Genomic DNA, 18,616 nt, shown 5'->3' on the forward strand with positions numbered 1-18,616 from the left:
AAGAAAACGCTGAAGTAGTAAAATTTTTAAATTGTTACTTTCTGAACAGCTAAATTATGTGAAAAGCACCAAGATTTTTTTTATTTAGGAAGCTCCTCATAATGTACAAATGACATACCTTTAAATCTAAGGTGCTTGGTAGATATACAGGTTTCACTGTAAAATTCTCAAGTTTGCTCTATGTTGGCAAAGCTTTATAATAAAATGTTGGGGAAAGGGAAGCATTACAAAGAAATGTACAGACTATCAGTGTAAATTCACTTTTTTCAAAAAACATTAAAACTCAAATGCCAGCCAGGACTTACCTTCCAGAGTAAAAACACTAAGAGAGCAAGCATCAAAATCCCAGCAAGTATAGCCACTAGGATGATCCACCAGGGTACTCCTGAATATTGAGCTACGGTCTTTGAGGGAAACACAGTCACACGAACCTATGGGGCACAAAAGCAAGCACCACCGTAAGTGGGGTTCATAGTTCTAATTCTGTTCCAGACACATTTTGAACAATACAGCCTAATTAGATGCCTTTGATCTAATTGATACGAGATCTTGTCTCAGAACCTGGAAAATGCTGGACTGTGTTTTGACAAAGTTTTTTTTTTTTTTTTTTTCTGCTAACCCCTCTTTTAAAAACCTTTATATTGAATTAAAGTCGAGAAAATTGTATAATAAACCATTTATTCATCACCAAGTTTCAACACTCATCAATACACAGCCAATCTTGTTTCATCTGTATAATCTGGTATCTTTTTGAGAATGATCACCTTCTCTTTTCATTTTCAGTAATGGAAATAGAAGGGCCAAAAATGGCTAATATAGGCCATAATTAGCCTATATTCCTCAGATTAAAAAAATGTTTATATATTTATTTTGAGAGAATGAGCAGGGGAGGGACAGAGAGAGACGAAGAGAGAGAACCCCAAGCAGGCTCCACACCGTCAGCACGGAGCCTGATGCGGGGCTTGAGCTCATGAACCTTGAGATTATGACCTGAGCCGAAATCAAGAGTTGGACACTTAAGTGACTGAGCCATCCAGGTACCCCATTCCTCACTCAGATTTTAAAGATGATGTGAAATATGGAAATAGGGATGGAGCTGCATTGCTGATACCATTTTAACTTTTCGTTAGGATGTCCAACTAAGGACCCTAATACACAGTAAGGTTTCCTGCAATGGCCTTGTACGTGTGTTCTACAATAATATATTTGGACAAAGTAAGCCCTGGATTTGTTCTTAGAGGGCTTAGAGCTGTAAGCTGCAGCTGGCGAGAAGCCTAAACTCTAACCATTTGATAGTTGGCAAATACCAATTAAACAGAAATAGTGTCTATTCAGAAACCTAAGAAGTTACTTACAGCAATTTGCAACAACTCAGTTATGTGCGTTTAGGATTCAGGTGGATTTCTGTGAAACCAGGAGACTATTTTTCCAAGCATGTAAAAGACCTGGTGATAGCTACAAACAGGATTTTGTAAACAGATTAGAGAGCTTCCAGTTGGGTTTCTGATATTTCTGAATTACAAGAATGTAAGGTGAGGGGTAAAGAAAAAGTGTGAGTACTTGGCTTCCGAGAAGTGTTTTCAGTCAAGTACTCTGTATTAGTACTGAATTCCTGATGCTGCCTAAAAGTGCTTCTATGTCTGTCTACATTGTGCTTCCATACTTACGTGATTCTCTTTTTAAAAGAAAACCTCTTCACTAAAATACTTCTCTTTCTACTTATAATAGAAAGTAGCTTCTCAGCCTCATTTACAGAATATACTTTAAAGCAAAAGAATTGCTTTTCTTTGAACATTTAAGAGGAAAGAAGTCTGTTTTCAGCCTGTTACACCAACTCTGACACCTCTCCCAGCTACTGTGTTTCCTGTTATGCTCTCAGTGAGGTTTCTCTCAAACTGCCAGACAACTGTGGGGGGGGGGGGGCCTTTGTTCAATCCTCCCTACCTTCCATTCCCCTTCGGAAAGGCATCCCAGCTGTAAGCTAAAACCACCCCTGATTACTGGGTCTAACACAGGCATATCCACTTAGTGGGAAGAAAGAATGGTGAGAGACCAGTGATGAAATAGCGTACAAGATGTGACTGGTAAGCCTGCCTACTCTAAACCAAAACAAACAAAAAAAATTAGCCTATGATGATCTCATTTACTTGGGGGCCAGATGACAACCTGGAAGGACCATCCTCATTTTTAAGAATAAGTTCTGATAAATCTGGAAGTGGAGAGTGGAGACTGGTCCGTGGCAGGGGACCCAGCCCCACAATCGCACTGTGTTATTAGAGTGCCTTTTAAATGGCTGATAATAGGGGAAACCACTCCTATAAATGGCAGCAATCCAACAGTGTAAGAGCTGAACAAGGTAATTTTTGATTTGGTGGGGGTGGAGTGTACATCCTGCTGAGAGGTCTAGCCCCGAGTCTGACTACCATTCAAACCAGATTTTGGAGCCTTTCAGAAACTGTGAAACAACTCAGCGTCAAAGACTGAAGACTGAAGCCAGGGGCAGGGCTACACTTGTAAAGGGCAGATGTGCTCTGCAAACCCAGGCTGTGTGTAAGGCCACACTGCAGTCCAGGAAGGTGAGAGAGGAGAGTCAGCAAGACTTTGTTTTTTCCATAAACTTGCACCTAAATTTTCTTTTGTTTTTAAGACAGTCATTCTCCAGCTGGGACTGGGAATCAAGGGGGAGCTGACCCCAGAACTGGGGAAGGGGAGACCAGACGTGAGCTGTGACCTCCAGAGCTCTGGAAAGCCTGGTCAGATCTTGCCACAGCAGCTATTATTGATGGACAGTGACAGGTTAAGGGGAGTGGAAATTACTCCAACTCCAAAAACATTTGGGGGAGGTTGTTCTTTAAAATCTAGGCGTTTGCACATTTCACATATGCATGTGAAGATGAGGCTTGAGCTCTGCTGACGCATTAAATTCCATCATGAGTGAGCAGTGCTTAGACCCCATTTGCCTGCTCACTGCCAGAATGGTTCCCCTGAATCACTCTCTGACATAGTACTCTCTATTCTTAGAACATCAATCTAAGAAATCACATGAAGGGATTTTCATATCTTTCACAAAACTCTCTATTAAAGACATCATCACCTTTCATGCGCGTTCCTCATATCAGAAACCCATCTTGTAAAAGGATCCAGATCTCACATTCTCTGAATTTAAAGCCAAAAGAAGAAAATCACATTCCCCTGAAGAATGATATGCCTTTTACCTATTTTTGGCAACGAGGAAGCAGATACTCTTTTCCAATTTCCTTAGGAATGAAGTGGGGGATATATATATACAACCAATAAACAATCTCTTCCTTCCTTGACTTAATTCAACAATTATCTCCTGGTTCACATTCCCCTAGACCATGAAATTCTTAACAGTCAACACTGTATCTTATTCAACTTTGCTTCTCTAGCATTTGTGCAGGAAAGGCACTGTGTGTGCACAATAAGTACTTGTTAACTGGATGGATTTAATTGATGCTAAAATGTAACCATTTTATCTGGTTCAATTAGGTGACCAGCTCTCTGACTTTAGTATAACAATGTGCTAAAATGTATTGAGAAGCAATCAGAACACTCTTAAAATTGGTTGGGTTATAAGGAAACTAAAAGGTATTTTTTTGTTCTTTTGTTTTTCTTCCTTTTCTTTTCTTCTAGCCAGGACTAGAGTGTAAGCAAGGAGAAGTTTTAATATGAAGACCAGAAGACAAGACTGAATTACTCAACCTCCTTTGCTTCTATCTCCAAAGAAAAATGATCTTCAGGCTAGAAAGGACAGATGGACTAAGATAAAGATGAAACGGAAACCCACAATAAGTGAGGGAATAAAGAGAAAGGCATCCTGACACTTGAATTAAGCTCACATCTTTAGGCCCAGGAAAAGTACACCTAAATACTAAAGAAAATACTAAAGAAACATGTAGATGAATATCTGAGCTGCTGTATCTCAGAAATCAGAGTCAATAGAAGATGTACCAGAAGACTAGAGATAAGAAAATGTCTTCATTTTCAAAAGAAATGCACTCTAGATACAAAACAGTAATACATTCACAAATCCACCCATTATTAAATAACCAAGGAGGGTCACAGCAGACTCCACTTCCCATTAGCATGCACGAGTTCTCCAAGCCCTTACATGAAATGCCCCAGAGAACCTCACTTTCATTTGTGACCCAGCCACTAGACTGGGTACCAGCACCCTAGTCCCATCATCTTCCAGAAAACAAGAGCACTTGATGGGGGCCTGGTCTGGTCTCACGTCACATGGCGGTCCTGTGACCTGAGGCAGAGACAACCTTCCTTGGATTGTTTTCTCATGGGAATCTGACATCTGGAGACTTACTGGGAAGCAGGCGTTACAGAGTCAAAGAATAGGAGCCCTGGAACCAGAGACTTATAGGTTTCAACTCAGGATCCCAACTGTGCCTGCTTCCTTTTTGGTAAAATGGGTAAGTCTACCTTGTCATTCTTCTGAGGTTTAAATGACTGTACATAGGTAAAATGTCTAGTAAATTGTAGACATTTTATTAATGTTTTATGATGTTTATCCATCCCCTCTAAAGTGTTGTTTCTTTTTCCAGCTCTGAAAACTCAGTGATTCTCAGGGTTACTGGTTGTTTTTTTTTAAGTGTTTATTTTATTTTGAGAGAGAGTGCACACAAGCAGGAGTGGGATGGAGAGAGAGGAGCGAGATTCCCAAGCAGTCTCTGCACTGTCAGCACAGAGCCCACTGCAGTGCTCGAACTCCCAAACCAGCAGTTCATGACCTGAGCCGAAACCAAAAGGCAGACGCTTACCAACTGAGCCACCCTGAGGTGCCCCTCAGGCTTACTGATTTAAAGTTCTAGCAAGCTATCGCAGCTGCCTCCAGTCAGGGTAGAGAAGGGCTTCTCAGGAAGGTTATGGCTCCACTGACCGTCCTCTATGATGCCTTATTGATAAGAGGCAGAAAGGTGGGCTGGAATAACATGCAAAGATAATCTAAGGCCAGGGTGACGTATGTCCTGGTGAGCCTAGGACAGTCCTAATTTATATCCCTTGTCCCAGCATCCTGCCCAGTTTAGCATTTGCCCCAGACAAAAAGACAAATGTGTTCTAGTTTGGATGATAGGTTTTAACAGCTAAAAATCAATGTATTCAGAAACGAGTGCTCAGGAGAGCTCACTGCTGGCTCAAAGGACTGAAGCCAAAACACTTCTATAGGCACATCAGTAGATCAGTTTAAGAATAGTAAGTCACAATCTTTTTCTCAGTCTCTTGTAAAACATCCTGGTCTATGACATGCAGTCACTGTATCTTGAGAGCATGACAGAAGCCCCTGTGGGCTACGGACCCCCACAAGGAACCCTTTCCACTGTGCCCCTGAAGCCACTGCTCCCAGTCCCGTGAAGCATTTTTCTCAATTGCCTGGGTGAGGCCAGAGAAGGCATGCCTCTCAGCTTTGAAAAAGATAAAACCTTGCAGGCATAGAACACTACCAGGGCAAATGATCAAGACTCAGAACTACTCTGTGAACTGAAATGACAGACCACAAGCAAATCACATAAAACGTAAGGACACATTTAAAGGCATGCATTTAGGGGCATCTGGGGGGCTCCGCCAGTTAAGCTTCTGACTTCGGCTCAGGTCACAATCTCGCACTTGGTAGGTCTGAGCCCTGCGTCAGGCTCTGTGCTAACAGCTCAGAGCCTGCAGCCGGCTTTAGACTCTGTGTCTCCCTCTCTCTCTGCCCCTAACCCACTTGCACTCTGTCTCTGTCTCTCAAAAATAAATAAACGTTAAAAAATATTAAAAGGAATACATTTAGATTTTTAAAAATTGCTCAAGGACAGGATATGGGAGCTATAGCTTGACGGCACATTCTTTTGAAAACACCGGGAAGTTTCAGCAGAACATAAACCGTAGCCGCTAGAAATGCAAACAGTCTCCCATGTTCACCACAAGACCAAGTTTTAGGCTGACAGAAGCGTGGGGCCGAGGTGTCTGGAGTTCGGGGCCTCAGGGTGAGGCGAACCAGGCAGACAGCAGGTCCACACTCTGCCCATGTGGGAGTCACACTGCCGGACCAGCGCCAGCCCAGGAGGAGAGGGCCTGGCATGATGGGTAACTGAAGAGGTGGATGCTTCGCTCTGAACGGAAGGAAAGGCATGTCCAAGGGGCATCTCCGTTTCCTTCAGTTATTCCAAAGGCTGCTACGTGGCTAAGAGAGAGGGCTCATTTGGGACTTGTGCCAAGGTGCATAACCAGGGACCGATTTTATAAGATTCACCTCTGGATTCACATGTAAAGAGATCTTTTCCAATAACTGCAGCTGGCCACACGTGCCATGAGCTGCTCCATAAAGTGGTGGTGACCATCAGCAGGGACACTCCCAGCGATGACTACGGCATCAGGGATGGTCTAAGACTTGGGGTTTCTACAGAGGTGGGAGGTGCACCCATTCTTTCACGGGGCTAATAGCTCTCCAATCTGCCACGTGCACTGCAGAACTAGATGACCCCAGAGGTACTTCTTTTTCCAATGATTCTATTAAAATACAGCTTGGGGTGGCAGCACCTTAAAGCATCATCTGACTTCTCCTAAAGGAGGGGTCACGGTGCTGTGAGCGAAATGAGTGCCACAGTAGCATGTCCTCAGGCTGGGGCACAGGGCAGAGACAGAGTGATTTTCTCCGAGTTCAGGCAAGACAGGGGGACCTCTCACCTGAGTGCCTGCGTGTGGCAGTTTGATATTCTCAGCAGCGGCAGCGACATCAATGGAAGCCCGGACGAGAATGTCCAGGTAGTTCATTTTGGAATATTCCTGTTTGGAGACAAAGTTAGCAAATGCATTAAGGAAGTGAGAGATGTCCTAAGAAACAGCAAATGACTTGCAGGGGACAGCCTCACGGCAGGACCAAACCTCTAGAAACGTGCTGTTCCATAACCTCGAGCGAAGGACAACAGAGGCCTTGCTGTCCAGCCCTCGCAGCGGACAGCTTATGTTCACACAGTTCACGTTCATGCTGCAATTCTGGACAGGACACAAGAGGGGCAGTTAAAATCCAACAGTACAGGGAAGACCTTCCCGCCACCATCTGTCAAACAGTCCCAGCTCTTGAAAAAATACTTACAAGGGTCTGATATTTTCTTTCAGCAAATAAAGAAAATTTTCTGCCATCATCTGTCTGTTTTTCAGCAATTTCCCGTTTCCTTCTTGAGTTGTGAGACTCCTGAAAAGAAATTATATCCAAACTAGTTCTACTTAATGTAATTCTTTGTCCCTAGCATACACACCCTTGAGCCCTCCCTCCCAAATAACGCCAAATTCACATAATCAGCAATTAACATCTGCCCGTCTCCTGTCATCAAAGGCACAGAAATAATTTAAGTGTAAAATCCACAAATGTTCCGATCTCATTGCGAGTTTATTGACTAAGGTCATTTATTCCCACTCTGACTTCAAAACTCAGGCAAAGAAAAAGAGGCTTTCTATGTTCTTCTGTCTCCTCACCAGACTGAGTACCCTGAGTTCAGGCATCAGATTTCATTGCTTTATCTTTAGCACCCAGCTCAGTAACTAATGTATGGTACAAAATCAGCACATCTTGAATAAATAAATGACACTGAAGAACAAGGAAAAAAGCAAAAGAACTAGTCAGTGACTTATTCAAAGTAGAGTACTGAAAAGTAAGCCATGTAAGAATTCTGTTTCAAAATAGCATTTTCCTTAAGACAGGATTAAGAGTAATGGGCCATCTTGGGTTTCTTTTTTTTTTTTAATTTTATTTTAGAGAGAGAGTGATCTGGGGAGAGGGACACAGAGGGAGAGAGACAGAATCTTAAGCAGGCTCCACTCTCAGCGCACAGCCCAACATGAGGCTCGATCTCACAACCCTGGGATCATGACCTGAGCCATAATCAAGAGACGCTCAACTAACTGAACCACCCAGGCACCCCTGGACCATCTTGTTTTTCAAAGTTGATGAACAGAGGATACTTCTATAAGCCACCAACTGTTCACACTAGTCATACCCGAGTCACTTTACAACTTAAAAGAAACAGACATGCAATAACAAAGCAGATCCTCCAACTGGAGCATAGATGATAAACCTGTTACGTGCACCAGTACTGAGCAGTTAAGAACACAGGCTCTGAAAACAGGCGGAGCTGAGCTTGAATGCAGAATCTGCCTCTTAGCTGCCGAGCTGATTCTTAAAACGTTAATCTCTCTGAACCTCAGTTTCCTCATCTATGAAGTGGTAGGGATAAAAAAAAATTCCTTAAAGGAAGGGAATGAAATGAGAAAAAGCAAATAAAATGCTTAGCACAGTGTCTGAGACACAATAAAGACTCGATTAAGTATTTACTATTTTAAAAAATAAGAATGAAAGCTCTGAAGGTCACTTGCTAAGGTGCTAATATCCTTTGTAATGAGTTTGGTTCTCCCGGGAGTTAACACTGGCTGGCCAACCCCCAGAAGCATATCCTAGTCCTCTTTATAGGTCATACTGGGCTGCAAAACTCCAGGAAGCGTCATTTCCTTCAACAAGTGCTGAATGACCCTGCCATAACGATCACTAATCAGCAGCAACCCTCAGCCTGACTTGGATACTCAACTGTAACAGAGAAACTGACACCAGACAAAAAGTCAACATGCCACTATGTCAGTTTCCTAAGGAAAAAGATGATTTTCCCCTCAAAGGTTAGCTTCCCTATTTACATCGATGGAGACAGGAGATAAATCCATCAACATACCTTTAGTTTCAGGGAGTTTATTTCACTTTGCGGCTCACAAGTTATCTTTTCCAAGCCTTTAGATTCTACTTTCACCAAATAAAGCAACCATTTGCCATTGCTAATTTCTTTTGGCCACTGGATATTCAAGGTTGCTGTGCCGAGGTTTTTAAGAGGTTTACCCAAGTTAATAACCTGTTAGAAAATAATACGTATTATATATCTCAGTGTAATTCTCTCAACATAAAATTAAGTAGCAGCTCCTGTTGCCAAGGGGAAAAAAAAAACCCCAAAATATCTGGCATAATCCTACAGTGAAAGTATAGGCTCCAAAAATTGAGACTACCGATATGGGGTCCAAAACAGAGATTGATGCCTAGAAAAGGTAAAGAGAAATGATTGCTCATTCCCACCCAGGAACTAGCGTGTACAACAGCATCTGTGGTGCAGATATGCCACACCCTCAACACACTCAGGGGAAGTCACCAATAACCTGCTTCTGGGAAGCCCCTCCCACTGTAAACATGAAGCAGCCTCTGTCCTCTACTACCCAGGGGAGGCTTGGGTAACAACGCAGAGTCTGAGTAAAAACCATTATGACAGCCGTGAATCAGGAGTCCAAGCTGGGGACACAGTAACTTCCCGCAGCAGAAGCCGAAAGAGGCACGAGTTCTCTTTGTCTGTGCGCGGGGACAGCTGCGGAGCCCAGAGACATGGCTCTCAGCCACCCCTGCGCAGGCATCATCACGGCCACCGCCATCACCTGTCACAGCTGTGTCTATGATGCTGAGACACACACACACACACAACAGAATTCAACCCCTTCATCCTGCTGGGGCCAGGGGTGGGCACATTCTTGCCATCTCAGACCCAAATCCACGGATGAGGTATGAGCCACCTCTGTCCTACGCGTTTCTGTTCATCCCACCAGAATTAGAGGCACTGTGTGACTCCTATTTTGAAATGCTTCAGAGCAATCAGTAGTCTTCCTTACTGGCACTGGGCTTGTGAAATGTTAGGGAACATTAGCCACACACAGTAAGAAAGATGTCCTTATGGTGGAGGAAGAAATGAGTCATAACACAATCTAAAGCCAGATATGAAGTACTTTGAGATTTTTGTTTTACAGACAGACTCTGGGGAGGGGCGAGGCGTTCCTTGGTCTCTACACCACTTACACATTAAAACTCTCTAATAGGAAAATGGCCAAACTGAACTGGATTTTGAAAGTCCTATGTTGAATAGACGGTTGTGTTCTTCATTGTGGAGGATAAAACTTTTACCATAAGCCAGTCTGTTGCTTAAAAATTGGTGAACTCACTTTTAACAGAGCATTTATCATGCTTATTTATTAATATTGCTTAATATTGATATTACATACTAAAATCCATATCCACATTTATTAAAATTACATCACATATCACCATATATAGTATATGTTAGCTTTTAGTATATATAATACGGAAGACCAACTGCTTCAACTCACCCTGAACTCATACTCTATTAAACTTCCCACCTCATCTTCAGATTTCATAGCTTGCTCACCAACAACTGTTCCTCCAAAATACACCTGGGAAGGTTTAGCAACTCTGTTAAATTAAAAAACACCAGTTTTAGCAGGATTGTAAACGGTTCTTTTAAACACTGATTTGTTATGCTAAACACAAACACTTACCCAGAGACCGATAAAAGCAGTTCAATAACCACTTTTGCTGTAGCTGTAATTGAAGCCAAATTATCTTGATTGCTTGTTCTGAAAATGAAAAGGAAACAATAGGGTTTCATTTTAACCGTCAGTTTTCTCATTACAATTACACTTCTTTTAGGAGTTCGAGCAGAGCTGGTTCTTTGGCTGTGCTTTCATGAAATAATTCTGAATGGAAAGGTTGAAGAAACGCTTACGTTTCCAGCTTCAGATTAATATCCAGATCTGTCGTGTCAAAGGTAACCTCAGTTGTACTTAAAATCAAATAAAAAGTCACCTAAACAAATAGAAAGACATGTTACCAGAGATCAAGCATGTCAACACTGTAATGGCACGTAAAACAGTACAATACAGTATGTAAAGCCATCACCTACACTGGAATTTCTTTTAAAAGGATTTCCAAGTTCACAGTCTGCTTGTGAGCCGTTCTGATTGGCAACACAACTCAACTGTTTCTCCTGTAACAAAAAAACACGAGATCACAATGCATTCACTTGCCGCACAGCTCTGGGTGTTTCCTCCTCACAGCTCTCCAAAAACACTTACAGGGAAAGCCCTCAATTCTCTGTAGGCCGAGTAAGTCAGAGTGTCCGGAAAAGTTGCAATGAGTTTAGCTTCATGAGCGTCATCGCCGTCTTTTGTGGGGTTCCTTGGATTGGAAGGGCTGTTTGTCACTGTGATTTCTAAAGCAATGTCCTTCTGATCTTTTAGAACTAGTTCTGGGACACCTTTTTGACTATTAAAAAAACAATGCAAAAAAAAAAAACACAAAAAACAAGAAAAATGACAGAGCCCTCAGTACATTTTCAGTAACCCACTGCAAAGCAGTCATTTTTGCTAGGATGACAGAGCGATTCTTACATTGGTAAATAAGAAAATTTGTCTTGATTTCCTTCCCGGGTACAAAATTTATATTCTAGTTTAAGGTTGCTGTTACATACATTGTCGGCTCCACATCCCTCTTTTAAGAAGTGCACCTGTAGGAAAACAAAACCATTGTAATTTATGCCATTTAGGACCCTCAACAGTGACTGGCTGTTTCCGCACAGTCCTTTCCCTGTGTGACAGTTACCACAGCACAAGCTTCAAAGGTACTTTGCCATGCATCCAACGCCCACTCTGGGCTTTAACATAACCACGCTTTAAGAACAATTTGGCCATGGCATTGAGGTGTAGTAAAGAGCGTGAGCCCTGCAGCCACACAGGTCCATGTTCAATCCTGGCTCTGCCACTCACTTAGCCATGTGGCTTGGGGGAAGTCCTTAACCTTTCAGAGGCTAAGTTTCACCTTAGGTAATATGGGGATACCACCACCCTACTTGCTAGGGATACTGTAAGAATTACCAACGATAATGATGATGCTAACACACGACTACATATTTTAACTCAATCCTCACAACAGACTTAGGAGGATATTGTTATGGGCTCCACTGTACAAATGAGGAAACAGAGTTTAAGATCAGGAAAGCAAATGTACAGTGCTAACGGGTGCTCAAGAATCACACTGATAAACAGGAAAACAGTCTCCCTGCCTGTTATGTTTAACTGGACTACAGAGCTAGGAATAGACACAAGAAATATTCACGTGATGATAACATCCAAAGTCTACGAAAAAGTGTACGGTAGTGTAAGGAACCACACTTTGTGACAATGAAGACTGGCAACGTGTAGACTGAAGCAGGTCTCCCTGCTGAAAGGCTTCACCCGTGGGCCACCAGAACCAAGAGCCTCAGAGTGGATGCTCCAGCACCAACTGGATTACGACAGCAAGTGCACAATGACAGACCAAGATGCCACAGCTCTCCAGCCTAACCCTGTATGGCCACCACCCTAAGCCCTAACAAATAGACCCCACCTCATATGAGGCATACGGCAAGCCACATTAATTTTTCTTCCCAAGATTACATAGGCTAGGCTACATTAGCCACTAGATGACTATTTTATGGCTAATCTTTTTCTGCCTTGCTGAATTGTTATATGCCTTGATTTTTTTTGAGTTTATTTATGTATTTATTTTTTGAGAGAGAGAGAGAGAGAGAGAGAGAGAGAGCACGTGCACGTGCGAGCAAGCTCAGGGGGAGGGGCGGAGACAGAGGGAGACAGAGAATCCCAAGCAGGCTTAACAGGGCTCGAACCCATGAACCGTGAGATCAATGACTGGAGTGGAAACCAAGAGACGCTTAACCAACTGAGCCACCCAGGTGCCCCTGTGATGCTTGATTTTAATGTTCAGACTAACAAGTTTGTTTTCTACATTTTAATGTTCTCAGTGGTAAAACGCAATGTATTTTTCTTTGTACATACGGCTACAAGAGAAACTTGAAGTGAGAGTAAGTTCTGCCAATTATAGTCTCAGTAAGTTCCAGTGGCCAAAAATTATTCAGAACAATACTCTGGTTCCAAATTGTATTCCATATGTTTCTATTCTCACTATTAATTTGGGAAACAAATCTCAACCAAACTTTGCATATATTAAAAAGCTTTACTTAATACAAAGGAATAGATTTTAAAGCAAATCACTACTCATACTGCCTTCAAAGACATGTGATGTAACATAATAACACAGCAAAAGCTTTGGCCATACAAAAATCAGGAAGACTTACATCTCTATGAACTGTCTTGGGTTCGTTTGAATTCAGAATCGGAAGAATTTCTGGAAGTGAATTCACTCTCCTCCGTGTGGTTGGCTCCTGGATCTCTACTGAAGCAGTTATGGGAATGGGGCGTAGTTTATCTCTGATATTTTCCTGAAAAGTATGCAGAGTTAAGCATGGTGTCAATGCTCCTGGGCAAACAATGATTTCCTTTTTTATTATTTTTTAAAGACAGAGAGAGCACAAGTGGGGAAGGGGCAGAGAGAGAGGAAGACACAGAATCCGAAGCAGGCTCCAGGCTCTGAGCTGTCAGCACAGAGCCCAATGCAGAGTCGAACCCACGAATCATGAGGTCTCTACCTGAGCTGAAGTCGGACACTTCACCAGCTGAGCCCTAAGCACCCGCAATGCTTTCTTTCATACTGAATAATAAGCCGCTGGCATAAATTTCAGAAATCTACATATGCCACCATAAAACCCAACTTCTGTCCTAACAGCAGACGTGACTGTCTGTGGGCCTCACCTGCAGCCAGAGGGTCTCCTCCATGCACGCACTCTGCTTCTGCCTGTTCAGAGTTAGCTCTTGAGTATACTTGGGCTCAGAGCCTTGGTTTCGAAACTGAACTCTTGATGACAGCCCAGATTTTCTTCTCTCCTTTTCCGCCTCAAGTGTACCCAAAATGGCTAGATAAAATGAACAAAATCATATGAACTTTAAGTGCATCCACGTACAGTTCAGCCAGAAGTATGGGGAGTTCCCTTTTGCGTTTAGTTCCTTGCAGAAGAATACTTTTCCCATTGCCCTTGTTGCTCTGCATATTTCCTGATAACGTACATTTTGACTGATTTATGGTGTTTCAAATCAAGCTGTCCTTTCCTGCCCACTGCTGTTAACAGTTTATTTGAAGTTAAATTTCCATTGAGCCACCTGGGGGAGCTCGAGAATAAGTCAAAACCTCTGAGCAGCATCCAAGGATTTCCGGCTAAATTTCAACAACTCCTAGAGAACTAAAGATAATGGGGGATCCAACATTCCTTAAAGGCAGACACTGATTCCCATTCAGCTGTCTGTTGCTTATGTGGTTCCATGTCTGCATATTAACAAAAGGTCTCTGAACCAGGTCTCCTCAGGTCTGTTGGGAATTCAGAACCTCAAGCCCCAGCCAGACCTAGTTAACCAGAATCTGCATTTTAACAGGACCATCAGGTGGTTCCTACACATGTTAAAGTTTAAGATGCACTGATAAAATGTTGTCCAAATGGGAATAATCGATATTAGAGAAGTCTTTTAATAGACTTTTCACTTAAAAGAATTAAAAGATAAAACATATTCCTTTTAGAAGCTAGAGGGCCCAGGTACTGTATCTCCCACAACCAAAGTTTCCAACCTCCTCGAAGGCACATTCTGTTCCTGATTATCTGTACCAATGGAGCTCAGAGGGCAAGCCAGGATTTGGACGATCAAAATCTCATTTCTTGACCTCAGAATGCATTCTCTGCTGGTTTGCTGGATGTAGCTACTGTGTTTCTTTATGGGACAATATTTAAATAGCTTACATTCATTCATTAATCACTCACTAACCATCAGGCGGAGAAGAAAACCAAAGTGTGTACAGGGCCACAGAAGGCAGCCTCAAGAAACAAAACAAAACAAAACTTCTCCAGAAAATGTAGAAAATGAACCACCCATGTTCTAATATTCATGCTGGAGTTCAGAAGAGGCCTCAAAGAGCATCTCTTTTAATACCCTTTTCTTGCAGATGAAGAAATGGGACGCCCACAGAGGTAGGAGACCGGCCCAGGATCATACAGTGAGGGACAGAGGCAGCTCCAGCTTCTAAGTCTCTGTCACAAACACACAAGACAACTGCTTGATGAAGGCCTCTTAGATGTCCAGGTTCCCACTTCCTCTAGGCCTCTGCTTCAGTCACTCTCTTCTTCTGCCAGCTGGACCCCTTCCCTCTCCACTTCCCCCTGACTGCCTGGCTAACTCGACTCCTCCTTCAGATCTCAGCGTGGACATCAGTTCCTCCAGGAAGACTTTCCCGGCCTCTCCAGGGGGATCCGACAGTATTCTATTTCCCCAGCCAGTGCACTTAGCTACTGTGCTGTGATCGCCCGACCGTCTTCCCCAGGCAAAAGCGTACACAGGGACCACATCGGTCTGCCCGCCACTGTGTTCCCCAGCAACAGGACAACACCTGATGTAAGTATGATTTTTAGAACAGACGAACGGAAGCGGGAGTGACTGGCACAACACCAACATGCACACCGATGCACACACAGGCATGTGCACAAACAACGTGACGTTATTCTTATGCCGAAACAATAGCCAGTCGGATGTGTGAGACCAAAATTCAGAAACACTGACACTTTCAATAGTAATTTCTGCCAAATGGAACGTGCCTCCATTTTAGCCTTGTAGCCTTGACATCATCCATTTATCAATGACCTGTTAACTTCACAATGAACCAGATGAAGGCTCACATGCTGAGTGCCCCTCACAGCAAAAGTAGGGGAGGGTGTGGGTGCATTAAAACCGTTTATCTACCAGGCCCACTCTAACCTTCCCCAACCCTCCAGACAGTTCACATCATCTTAAAATCCTTGCAGGCCACCTTTGCTGCCCTTTTGAGGGGCAAGCCAAGTAGAATACTCATTAAGGCTCAATTATAAATATCTGTATGTATGGAACACCGCATCTGAAGACTATGGAGTTAAAATAGCCTGATCAAACAATAAGCTCGCATTCTCAGACACTGGGAACAGATCTGAGATATATCAACTCCTATAGCTTTGTGGAAGTTCTATTTGATTTAGAATTACAGGAAGTACAGGAAATGAAAAACAGGGTCCCTCTAAATGTCTTCACAGAAAAAAGTTCTATCCATATTAGGCCATCGGTAAACACCTGGCTAATGGAGTTGTTCATAAACACTTGGTTAATGGAGTAGTTACTGAATATGAATTGCATACACAGGGCATCAACTGCTGCACGAGAGCTAGAATGAAGTTCGCGACTGTATAGAAATGTTTGATGTGGGAGGAGACGGGGAGTTCTTGAGGAGGTTTCACGTCTGTGGTCAGAGATGTATGGGAAAATGACTGACTGACTGAGAAAGATGTCTCCCCATTTCCTCTCCTCCTCTAGTCAGAGAATTGCAATTTCTCCTGGTCTCTCTAGTCTACTCCAAACCCAGAGGTAAAACGCCCGTTATCCAAACAGACAAGTGTGAGGTACTGCATTTGGGTAAAAATAACACAAAAGATACTGAAAGGATGACGGGGTGTGAGAGACCATAGAAGATGTTTTCTTCTCAGTGGGCGCCACGCAAAGAATCGTTTCCAGTACTGAATAAAATACCAGCCACGTCAAAAGGCAAAGGGCACAGGCTATGACACAGCCACAGCAAGCACACTTCAGGCAAGGTCTGCAGATCCCAGCGAGAGAGGCTATGGCGGCAGACAGCCCAGAAGAGGGGCCTAAAGAGATCAGGGAGGTAAAGAAACTGCCTGAGGATGGCTCAAAATATGGAAAGACGGAGGCTTAACATACAAAAAGGGGGCCTATGACAATGTGAGCTGGGTGGAGACAGACATGTTTGCCAAATCCTGGGACATCATAAGGGATATACCGTTAATAAAGAAACGGAGTAATACCTTAGGTAACAAGGAGGAAACTTAAGAAAGCTCATTAGCTCCAGTAAAAACTGAACGCCACCCTGTCCCTTCAGAAAGCTGCCCCTGGTGGCATGCTACGCCCTCACCGCAGGCCTCTGGGACTACCGCCTGACCCAGGATGGAGGTCACCGTCACTCTTTGTACCTGCTCTTTGGGAAATGGTTTTCTTTCAATTCCCGTGCCCCCGTCTTGCCTCTGGAGCTGCAGCAGGTGGCTTACACCTGAAAACTCATGGCTGTTACTAAAACATAGCACAGAACTCTAACTCCTGTTAGAGTACCATTAGCCTTGTCTAATCCTGGGGCAGAAATCCTGTTTGGATTGTAGGGAAAGGGAGCAGAATAATACCTTGTAAATGACAAACAGCTTTCACCACAGCATCTCCTTTGCTCTCACCACAATCCTCTGTAGTAATTCTATTACAGGCATTTTTCTTACTGACAGGAAAATGCAAACTCAAATGTTAAGAGACTTGCTCTGTGCGGCAGGGTCGGCCAGCCTCGGAGCTGGAACCAGGAACAGAGCCCAGGGCTCTGAATTCTCAAGACCGGCCTTCCAGCCTTGCAGGAATCTGCACTCAGGGACACAGCGTGGGTGTTCCAGGCCGTGGAGGCCTCTGGGAGGGGACAAGGGAGTGAAAAGAGGCTAAGGCGGCAATTCTGTGCAATGCTCAGGCTGTGGCTCTCACTCTTCTCTAACCACCCCCCACCACCTCACAGCCACAAAACCAATTTTCCACATGGCTCTTCAAAGGCAGAAATGGAGGAAACAGTTGTGGTAGCAAATGACTGCTCTCCCAAGGCATCCTGTCCTAAACCATCTGCTCTGGAAAATCCAAATGAGGACCAAATGGAGTGTTATTCCCTCCTGATTAAAGAGAAGACAACAGATACACTGAACTCCGTAAACACGAATTTATGAACCCAGCTTGGCCACTGCAGTTTTTATTTTTCCGTTATTTATGCAGAACTTTCACCCTGGCAGATAGAAAATACAGAATTTTTAAATGTACTGGGTACTCACATATCGAAGGATTGTAACCTGTGGGTTTGGCAGTATATTCAAAACAGGCCTTCACCTGGAGGCTGTATAAAATCAAACACATATTCCTTAAAAGATCCATTACTACAGCAGAAAAAAACTCCATGTTCCCCAACTCTCAAATACCCCACTGCCCACCGATGAGTAAAATGTTATATATACACTTGAGAATCCCTGTCCCCTTTGCCCATTTCTGTCTACCCTTGCCTATGGCTCCCCAGGGCAATCGGGTCATCATAAAGCAGGGCTGTGAAACTGAGGAGGTCATGGGGACCTGGGTGGCTCAGTCGGTTAAGCGTCTGACTCTTAATTTTGGCTCAGGTCATATCTCACAGTTCGTGAGATCAAGCCCCACATCAGGTTCAGCTTGGGATTGTTTCTCTCCCTCTCTGCCTCTCCCCTGCTCATGCTCACTCTTAAAATTAAGAAACTTAAAAAAACAAAAAACAAAAAACAAAAACACAACACTAAGGAGGTTACATACACAAAGCCAAAGCTCTCACCATATCCCACTAGGTGCCCCACAGAACATTTTCTGGCGGAGATCAATCGTGTTCGGTGTTACGGTGAGGGTTTTCTGAATATTAATCACAGGCCGGGACCTGAAAACAAAGGAATAAAAAAACACAGGCTTAGCCTTTTGCTACCTTGAGTGGGAGATGAATTTACATGCTATCAGCTGCCTACAACATCTTAAAAACCAGAGGGGGAAAAAATGTTCCCCACTGCCAAAGAAAATAACAGATACCATTGAAAACCTGATGACACAATTTTTTTTTAAGTTTTAAACATAACATTTTATAATTATAAAATGTTTTATAGTTTTAGCAGAGTTTTTAAATGGTAAGTAATATGTGTGATATGTAAAAGTTCTAGAATTTTCA

At 43.2% G+C, this 18,616-nt stretch overlaps 1 protein-coding gene across 4 annotated transcripts in view; it reads right to left on the minus strand.

The window, feature by feature from the left end:
- ITGA6 (integrin subunit alpha 6) overlaps nt 1-18,616 on the minus strand; it is a 77,028-nt gene that overhangs the window by 7,351 nt on the left and 51,061 nt on the right. For all 4 annotated transcript variants that reach the window (XM_049615518.1, XM_049615514.1, XM_049615516.1 and 1 more), the window contains 15 exons: nt 18,236-18,334; nt 17,715-17,776; nt 13,534-13,694; nt 13,020-13,163; nt 11,278-11,393; nt 10,963-11,152; nt 10,791-10,874; nt 10,614-10,693; nt 10,387-10,464; nt 10,198-10,300; nt 8,733-8,906; nt 7,109-7,207; nt 6,898-7,008; nt 6,700-6,798; nt 306-431 (listed from right to left, as the gene is read on the minus strand). In XM_049615518.1, coding sequence (XP_049471475.1) covers nt 306-431; nt 6,700-6,798; nt 6,898-7,008; nt 7,109-7,207; nt 8,733-8,906; nt 10,198-10,300; nt 10,387-10,464; nt 10,614-10,693; nt 10,791-10,874; nt 10,963-11,152; nt 11,278-11,393; nt 13,020-13,163; nt 13,534-13,694; nt 17,715-17,776; nt 18,236-18,334 — 1,726 coding nt within the window. The remainder of the gene's footprint in view (nt 1-305; nt 432-6,699; nt 6,799-6,897; nt 7,009-7,108; nt 7,208-8,732; nt 8,907-10,197; nt 10,301-10,386; nt 10,465-10,613; nt 10,694-10,790; nt 10,875-10,962; nt 11,153-11,277; nt 11,394-13,019; nt 13,164-13,533; nt 13,695-17,714; nt 17,777-18,235; nt 18,335-18,616) is intronic.

This window comes from Panthera uncia, assembly GCF_023721935.1.
Source record: "Panthera uncia isolate 11264 chromosome C1 unlocalized genomic scaffold, Puncia_PCG_1.0 HiC_scaffold_3, whole genome shotgun sequence".
NCBI classification, from domain to species: Eukaryota; Metazoa; Chordata; class Mammalia; order Carnivora; family Felidae; genus Panthera; species Panthera uncia.